The 9,968-nt window shown below is 40.4% G+C and overlaps 1 protein-coding gene across 2 annotated transcripts in view; it reads left to right on the top strand.

Moving 5' to 3' along the window:
* The first annotated feature begins 396 nt into the window (after nucleotides 1–396).
* The window catches only part of lmo4a (LIM domain only 4a), an 18,098-nt gene continuing 8,526 nt past the window's right edge, over nucleotides 397–9,968 (top strand). Inside the window, exons 1-3 of one of the 2 annotated variants that reach the window (XM_076079952.1) lie at nucleotides 397–457; nucleotides 2,271–2,529; nucleotides 9,801–9,968. The exon at nucleotides 9,801–9,968 is cut by the window's right edge and continues 80 nt beyond it. In XM_076079952.1, the coding sequence (XP_075936067.1) occupies nucleotides 9,807–9,968 (162 nt within the window). In that variant the 5' untranslated portion in view covers nucleotides 397–457; nucleotides 2,271–2,529; nucleotides 9,801–9,806. Of the gene's footprint in view, nucleotides 458–2,215; nucleotides 2,530–9,800 lie in introns of those variants that run through there. The other variant, XM_076079953.1, reaches the window with a different exon arrangement.

Below are 9,968 nucleotides of genomic sequence, written 5' to 3' on the forward strand. Positions count from 1 at the left end.
TCTACTATAGTGTTGTTGCAACTAATTGAATGATACTGTTTTCACAATTTAGGCATAACCTTGTGTTACAGGTCACAGCATGAATGAGCCTTGATAACAGATTTATGCCTGAGAAAAACAGGAAATAATAAGACAGGCAAACATGTGGTTTCTTCATTCAGCGTCTTCTCAAGCTATTTTATTTCACACTTCAAGTGAAAACAATCTCCTGTATATGTTTTTCCATTTCTACATGACAAAACACAGGAAAAATACATTATATTGTACTAAACAAAATAATCAAAGTTTACACTGCTATCATTACATTAACAAGTTACATTACTATGTTTAATCAACATATCTGTTGTCGCTTGGGATAAAACCCTTCCTAACTGCACTTTGGCAATGTGCCCACAGCCACTAGGTGAGGAAGACACCATTCCAAATGGCAGCGCTGCTTCACCAGTACAGCGAACCGGTAACAAATGCTAACAAACATTCACAACACTTATATACATATTACAGTCACATTAATTAACATATTTAGTATGAATCGACCTACCAGAAATAAAGAGTCATTTCATTATAAAGAAAAAGTACATTGTATAGGAGCCAGATAAAAACAAGGGATGTAATACAGGGCTACTATCAGCTTAGCTAGCACTTGACAGTCAGTCTTAACTCACGTAGCTACCAAACAACTACATAAAAACACAAAATACTCTATAAAATGTTAAGTACACATTGGTCCCCAATTCATATGTTATCTTTGGTGCACTTTACATGTTACTAACCTGAGAAAAACAGGAAATAATAAGACAGGCAAAGTGTGGCTTCTACATTCGCGCACATACAAGTCTCGGGTCGCGAGGCGGAACCACAGAGCTGCACTGCCATCTACTGGGCATAGATAGAAATACACTTCTAAAGGAAGTTTTATTATGATTAGAAAATCACAGAAATTCGTTCATGAATCAAATATTCCTCAAATAACAAATGTGACCATACATTTTGTGTGCGTCACACTTGCTGTATATAAATTTGTTAGTTTTAGTGTTTAAGCAAACCACACTATGTCCAATGCAGATGCTCAAACTCATGTCACGTTATAGTGAAGCTAACCCACCTATGGTCTAACTCTGTTAGTAATACATGCACATGGGAGCATAGCAGAACACACTCGCATACAGCTTCATTAACATTGCAGGGGCATGACTTAGCATGAGATTCAGGTCCATTATCCATCACCTTTAGGACGTTAATATAATGGATGTCTGTCCTATATTTTCTACAGCATTCATTCCTGCATCTTAGCAGTTTGTCCACCAGAGGTCACATTCTACAAATGTGTGTTGGTATCTCAGAGTGCACGGTGGGAAACATACAATATGACTGCATGTGGTAATGATTACAATCTCGGTTTTCTTTGTGCCTTACTGACTTAGCGACAGCATGTCAATAAAAAAGATAAGTAAGTACCCTCTCCAAGCTTTTGGACTCATACAGGTAAATGGGTTTGGATGTGGTTTTAAGCTAGACCACATCTTAATGTTTTATAGTCACATCAGCTGTTTCCCCAGTGCTTTGTCATTCCTGCCCATTAACTCAACAGATTAGTTCTCCAACGTCTTCATACAAGCCTATTCTGGTTAACAAGACTATGAACATAAGCACACAACCTCTGAGACTCTGGATCCTTGAGCAGCCCTGTCCCAGAGAGCAAAACTCTGCTGTGCTTATACACAGCTCTGCAGGTGTGATGTAGGATTGTGGTTCCAGCTACAGGCTCAGTTAGACAGCAAGAGGCACACAGCGCTGACTATATAACCACATCATTAAAGAGGATGACAGGGACCTGACATTGTGGTAAGAACAGTTTTCCCCTGAGCACCCCTCTGCAGTCTCCCTGAACTGTAACCCTAAATGCAATAGTGTATCCTTAGATGTGCATATGTATGCGTATTAATAGAGAATTTGTCATCAACTTTAACTTTAATCTGATGTCACAGCATTACGTTATTAAGACTCAGTAAACTAAACACTAACTTCATCTTATTACACTCAGTGGGTCGAAAAACAATCATCGCTGTTCTTGCAGCTCCAAACGCTCTGATCGTGACTCATTTTGAACATTCTAAAGTAGGCAAAACTCTCCCCAGTATCATGCTTTATCCTGGCAGGAGGCGGGAGCCCCGCCCCCTTCCCACGTCAGAGGAGGAGTAGTTACACATCCGTTTAAATGAGTGAAGCTGAAGATAACTCCCCTCTGTTCTCTGCTCGCGGGGTCGCAGCTCTGTTCAGGAACAAAGACAGCAGCTGGAACGTTCCAGAGACCAGTCGGTGGTCAGAGAGGTGACGCTCTGTCAGAGCTTTGTAAATGGAAAAGAGAAGAGGAGTTGGCTTTCCTCAACACAGACAAACCGGCGCGAGAAGGACGTAGCAGCGGAGAAGTTCCGGCTCTCTGTGTGTCATCTGGCGCATCTCTGTACTTCGCTGAGGGCGACAGAGAACCGCCGCGGAGCGTCAACACTTCAGGCTCACAGCAGCGAGGTGAGCGGAATGTCACTCCACAGGTCACCGCAGCGCGAGGAGTAATGGACCGACAGCCTTCTGGTGGCTTAGCATAGCATACTACAAAGGACAATAGTAGAAATAATGATAAGATAATGAGTAAAAAATAAAAAGTGAGAGAAAAATGCTTTTAAGCTAACATGACATTAAGCTGGTTTGAGTCCAGATATTTTCATTATCAAAATACTTGTCAACAACAATTGTATTATTATTAATATTACAGCAGTTTCTGTTGTTGTTAATCGTTATAACCTAGTAGTAGTAGGCTAGTGGCTGTAGGAGGAGGATTAAATGAAAATATAGTGAAATAAGTAGTTCCTCTCTTTTTGTGCATACCTTACTCTCCTCATCTGATCAAACATGAGTTCATGCAGATTAGAAACTTACAAAATATAAGTTTTTTTTGCTGTGCATGCAGGCTGCTTTGCTTTGTATGAGTCCACAGCACTAAAAGGGCATCTTTATAAATGAACTGGTTCTTCCGCAAGAAAACACTTCACTACCTGAGCTCGTGCCGCTGGTGTTAATTAAGAAGAGAAGGGTTTGAATGAAGCCGCATGTCCTTCTCAAGAGAACAAACCCAGAATGTGCCTCATTCTACGTGCTACTCTCTACAGTACAGGACTGGAGAGTCCAGTCGTGGATGACCTGGGGTTATTTGTTAATTATTCCTCGGATGAGGAGTGTGTGTGTGTTGACTGGGTGGGGATCCATGATCTAGTTAGTGTTTGTCTATGATTGAAGGAAGGAGGTCATCATTCCTGGAAAAAACGCCTGGTACAAAGAAGTGGTTTCATCTTCACCTCTCAGCATCTCTTGGGCTGTGAATTAGATAGTAAAGTGTGACCCAATCGGGCCTAAATTTCAGGAAAACAAAGTGGACCAGTGATGATTCTCAAGACTGATCAGTCAAGCCTTTGAACTCATTTTAAAGCAGACGTTTTGCATATCTCTGTGTCCATCTTCAGACACCAATCAGTTCTAGTTAGAACAAATTGAAAACGAATGCAATTACCCAGAGCTCAAGAGAAAGTCTTCATAATGCTGCAAATGCTATGCAAAAGATATTCAGTTTACACAGATATAAAACAGAGAAATCCTCACATTTGAGTAACTGGCACCATTAGATGTATATGTTTTTGATTTTAGGTTGATGATTAACTTATTATCAAAACATGCATGCGTAATGTTGCTGTTGACTAATCAATTAGCTGTCCCTCTTTTTCAGTCCTTTTCTTAATACATGTATAAAAGTAATTGTCTGCATCCTGGAAATACAAACCCCTTCATGCCTAAAGACTCCGAGAGACCGTAATTATTTACTCAACGTGATAAATGATTAGATAGCCAGCACTACAGGATCACTCATACTAAAAAGTGGAAAGAGTCACACAAGACCTCTGATCCAAAAAGCCTCGGTCGGTCAATTGCCTGAACAATGTAGGTCAACTCGCTGGATGTGTGTATCTCAGGGGAGTGACAGTTTTCATCAGCATCACCACCAGTCTATACAGGAAGTCACATAAACATTTACAGAATAAAATGGTATTTATTAAAGGGATATTTTGCCGCTCCAGTCCTAGCCAATCTCTAAATATATTTTTTTTTATCATAAAAACACAACGATTGTGAAATATGGTCTAAATGTCAATGTTTTATCACCGACTTCAAATAGTCGCTGCAAAAACGTTTTAACGTCTGCTAAACTTAGTAAAGCTCACTGTAAAAGTAGTAGTGATTTACAGACAAAGGACAAAGGAAACCATGGGACATGGGCAACAATTCATTTTATTTATTAAATGTTTTAAATACAATTTCAGTAAACTAGAAAAATACATGATTGTTTACAGTGCAAACAATAAATCAAAACCAAATTCTTCTTTAAATGTCGTTGTCAAAGCCATCCAGGAGCCAGTTTTAGATGGTCTGCCATATTTAAGGTGGACATCTGTAAATCAACAAATCAAAAATAAATATTATCATCCTGAAAGTTTGAATGTCCATCAAGGGTTTGATATGTCTTTGAGCATAACTGCAATTTCTGTAATTACAATTTTACATAAACAACAAATGCTGTGTTCACACCAAACGTTTGGTGTGAACACAGCATTAGGATGAACACATGGTAGTCTCTCTATATTATATACACAGTATCATACTGTACACTGTTTGTATGTTGCTGAATGCCAAACTTTGTTTTGACCCTCTTCTTGTTTGTACATGACTTTGTTTTACTCACTTCCCAACTGTACACTGTGGCTCAGTGGTAGATCAATCAGAGGATCGGCGGTTCGATCCCCGGCTCAGCTAATTCATGTCGATTTGTCCTTGGGCAAGACACTTAATGCCAAATTGCTCATGGCTCAATGGGTATGAATGGTTAGTGGGTTCTTATGGGCAGGTGCATGGTGTGTAAAAGCCCTTTGATACCATTTACTCACATCATCTTACCATTACTCCACTCACTTTCTGTGTGTATTTTCAATGTGAAATGGCCTACAGCAAGAGCCCATATAGCCAGTCGGCAACATTAACTTACACACGTTTATGTTTACTGTTGGTCTGCGCTGCAGTACGCTTCATGCTAACATGCTAACGCTACAAGTTAGCAGCGTAGCCCGCATCGTGAGGCGCATAAAATTATACAAATGGCATTATTGAAATACAGTAGTACAAGTACTAAGAAAGTATGTAGTTAGCGTCATGAGCATGATATGTCTACTTCTTCATGTCCAGCAGTATGTACTGTGTTGTTCTTTCCTGCCACAGTCGGGTTCAACAGAAGAAGGCCATGCATTCCCTGTCTGGATTCACACTGAAATATCTAAAGCCCTGCTTCCACTCACTGAAACTGATGACACATCAAGGCTTTGCATGGCAGATGATGAATAAAAGCAGGATTTGCACTTTATTTATATAAGAATTGAATTAGAGAGAATTTGACAGATGTCGTGACACTTGCTGGATTAACACAGGTGTTTGCATGAGGATTACATCGGCTGCTCCTCTGAAAATAGGTTCACACGTGACAGGGAATAATATTCAAGATAAAGGTTTCACTGTTGGTGTCCATGTTGTGTTTACTTTCTTTGGTTGAACCTTGACTACTGTATCTTCCCCTGAACCTTTCATTGTATGTCGAAGCATGGGACACCCAGACTGCTTCCACCAGCAAACAGCTGCAAAATCCACTAGTACAGTGAGATGAAGCCAAAACGTCACGCTAGCCTCTGTGACACAGTTCAGTCATTCAGTATTTCTTTCATTGGTTTTGTCCATATCTATAATAATATAATATATAAAACTATTCCAGACATGTCTGAACCATCCGTGGCTTCTCAACTCCCTCATGGAATCGCCTTTTCTCTCAAGCTGTGACATTAAGGCCACAAATGTCTAGGGCTCATGGGAAATGCTGTTGGCTAAAGGCAGAAAGATTAGATTACACATGGAGGCGACTGTGGTCGTCCTTCAATCAGAGGATCAGCGGTTCGATCCCCGGCCCCGTAGTCCATGTTGTTGTGTCATTGCACAATACACTAAGCCCCAAATTGGCTGTAGGCTGTATGAATGCCCTGTCATCAGTGTATGAATGGGTGTGAATGGGTGAATGATGACATGTAGTGTGAAAGCGGCGGAAGACTAGAAAAGAGATATACTTTTAAGAGTCCATTTACCATTTTACATATGGAGTAAACCTCATGATATAGTGTTGAGTAAGGCTTTATGTTGTTATACATTTAATTTAATGAAACACACACATGTAATTATAGTCAGATCTATCGTGCTCTAGATGAAGCAGTGAAATTATAAATCTGTTATTTTACACATTCACACAGCCACTGATTTATTACCAGCCGTCCTTCCTGCATTTGGCAGTTTAAACTGTTTTACTTTTAGTCTAGATTATAACTTTAACTTCTTCTTATTTGTGTATTATTATCTAATGAATATTTTCTAACAATCCACATACAGAGCTTTGATTGATCAGTAGGCGGTGCTTTTATACGAGTTGATCTCTAATCTCCATCCCACTTCGCAGCAGGTCAGGGCTCTTGTTAATCTTTTTACCTGGTTTTAGAAACTTAAACATGCTGGCTGGAGTACTGTGATAAAGACCAGGATGCTGTGCACATACATCGTTTGTCAAGAAAACAACATAAATGATGATAAATGGATTTTTCGCACGACCCTGAGATCAGGGACCAACAACCAAACTGTGGATTAAGTCAAATCAACAATATTATAAATAAACAAAACGTCCATTATACTACTACAAGCGTACTACCTAAAAGCAACAAGCAACCACGTGGTGTGTGTTTGTTTTTGTGTGTTGAAGGGGAAGGAGAGAGAAAAAAGAGAGAGAGCAAGATGGCGGACGTAGTCATGTGAGTGGTTATGCCATGCAAGATTAAAAGGGGGGATGCAACACACAATGGAGGCCACCCTTAACACCACGTGGGTATGAATAAGCGTAACGATGTATGTGTGTGTATGGATATGTGTGTGGGTTAGTTAGGAAAAGAAGAAGAAAGCCCTCGATACAAGGCAGGTCCTCACCACAGCAGTAAAGAACAGTAACTAACTTTATCCCACAGAAGACCGACTGGAGAACTCAAGTTTGCCACTGGACCTTTAACTAATAAAGTACAGTTTACCAACTTTACTCGCGGTGGTGGATTTAAACACACCAAAGCTCAGCAGCGTGGAGCAACAGTTATTTTACACAACACTGAACGGGGCTCAGCGGTCTGTAAAATACACAATAGCTCATCGTCCAGCGAGATAAGGACTGTTACCTAGGTTGTTCGGCAGCAATGTTGTCACCTCCTTTTAGCAACATGACTCGCAGTGGAACTGCGCAGGGTGAAGGTGTGCACAGATGTTTATAGTTTTGGTGACGTCATGACCGTGTCACAGGGATTCCCTGGGGTTCCTGTGGGGCTTGTCCAATGAGGCACCAGTGTTTAAACCAGTTTAGGCATTTCTTTTTACGTGTAGGCCTCTCTCTTTGTCTCCCCTACATGGTGAAGTCCCAATACATGCATCACTACAACAGTCAACAATGAGAAGCAACCACTATCAGAAACCTGGATAAACAGGAATATGAATAACCAGATTTCTTATGTTCCAAGAAACCAGACAAAGACCTTTTGTTTTGAATAGAGAACTATGTTTAGTTGTATTGCCCTTTGCTTCAGGCTGTTGTTGTGTATATGCACTGTAAAAATTGGAAAAGGGCAAAATATTAGAAACACTTAAAAGAGATTTCAGCCTCTTGAACCTGAATTTAATGTTAATATTGACAACACCAGAATTAAAATGGTTTAATTTAAAAGTGAATTTTTGAATTAGATAGTTTGACTCACTTTTTCAATTCATTCACGAATAAGCCTTCGCTAATAGGAAGGTTTGGCCCCGGTGCATGAGGCTGTTTGGTTTGAATGCAGCCTTGGGCTCCTTTACATGGTGTTCCTGTGGCTGATTAGAGCCAGGTGGCTACTCTAGGAAATGAGGGTATTGAGGGCAGCCTGCTTCACTGCAGAGGACCAGCTGCTGCAATCTCAAATAATCTTGTGGGAAGGCTAGTCGTAAAGCTAAACATGGTCTTGCTGAAATTAGACGCTCTAGAGGACAAATTGTGCTGCTGTTGCTCATTTGGAAAATGAATCTAGCCCTGCAATTATTTTATGTTGTTGTTGGCGCTAATTATAAATCATGGAAGCGGCTGAAGAGGCGGTGTTGCTGACTCATTGCTGAGTAGCACACACTGCTATGGTTGTACTCAGTGTGACTCAAAAGCAATATTATTCCCAGCTGTGCATGAAATTCGTTCAGTTTTGTCATGGAAGGAAACAGGAGAAATACAGTGAATGTTGCCTGATGGCATATGTCTAACACCAACAGCTATAGCAACTTAACTTATAACCATTACATTTTGAAACCATTTACAATAAGTTTGGATTGTGTTTCCACGACGTTTGAAAGAGATGATGAAGAAATGAGCAGCAGAATGAAATGAATGAAGTGTAGGTCTCTGCATCCTGACAGTGCAGCCATGCTGCACAGCATCAAAGAGTCTCCTCTTTGGACAAATTATCAAGTTAAAGTACATTATTTGTGTGTATGGTTTTGTTTGGACACAACTGTGAACTTGGTGTTAAACTGTAACTCTGATGGTGTGTGTGTGTGTGTGTGTGTGTGTGTGTGTGTGTGTGTGTGTGTGTGTGTGTGTGTGTGTGTGTGTGTGTGTGTGTGTGTGTGTGTGTGTGTGTGTGTGTGTGTGTGTGTGTGTGTGTGTGTGTTTTCCTGTTGGGTTTTCTCCACCAGTAAATAGTCCCACGCTTTTTACCAGGAAGTTCCAAAGCCAATCGATTGGATTGGATACATGGCCGATACAAGGCCTAATGATTTATAATGGTCAGCTTAATACTTCCGGGGCTGTGTGGATTCCTCAAGCATAAACATTAAGTGCAAAACATCTCTCTCACTCTCTCTCTCACTCTCTCTGTCTCTCTCTCTCTCTCACTCTCACTCTCACTCTCTCACACTCGCACAGCAACGTGGTGCTCAGTCCTTCTCTGTAATGTGTCAGTCTAAAAGTCAAAATGAAAAAAAAAGATAGATGCCATCATTTCCAAAATTCACACCTTGTTTTTATCTAACAAGATATTCTTCTTAAATCTCTATTTGTTGGCGATTAGCCTTTCAAAAACAACATTCTCACTACGGTTTACTCTCCGGCTTGCTGGAAACGGTGTGGATAGCCTCGAATGTTTAAACTGCTTTGTCATTTATTCTCACAAATTATTCGTTCATCATTATTAATCAGGGGGTGGCCCTACTATTAATATTAAAAGAAAATAATGGGGAGTTAAAGCCCTAAATTATCGGTAGCTTTAGCAGACAGGCTTGCATAACAAGTTATTGTTTTGAGTCTTCATTGATGATCCCAATAACAATTGTGTCACCTACCTTAAAAAATAAGATCTAACAGCCTACGAACAACTTTTATAAACGGTGTCAACTTATACACATTGTAAGGCCACATTTTTGGGGCCAATACCAAATTTTAATATACATATTGACCGATATTCAAACTGACATTTTTGATAAGGAAAAGGGCCTTACTATCAGAAAAGTAAGCAGTTTGGAGCTTTTCATTTAAGAATGGCACATATTTAACTGTTTCCATTGAATATTTCCACTTGCCTGCCTTAATGTCTAACCTCTCTTTCTCTCGTCTTCAGGTTGCTATGGTGAACAGCAGGGTGGAGGCGCCCACAGTGGCAGTGATGAGCGGTGGTGGGGTGACAGCGGGCAGGTTGTGTGCAGGATGTGGAGGTCGAATCGCAGACCGCTTCCTGCTCTTCTCAATGGAGCGGTACTGGCATACGCGATGCCTCAAGTGCTCCTGT

Source organism: Anarhichas minor, unplaced genomic scaffold (assembly GCF_050575085.1).
Source record: "Anarhichas minor isolate MPS153535 unplaced genomic scaffold, ASM5057508v1 ptg000073l, whole genome shotgun sequence".
NCBI lineage: Eukaryota > Metazoa > Chordata > Actinopteri > Perciformes > Anarhichadidae > Anarhichas > Anarhichas minor.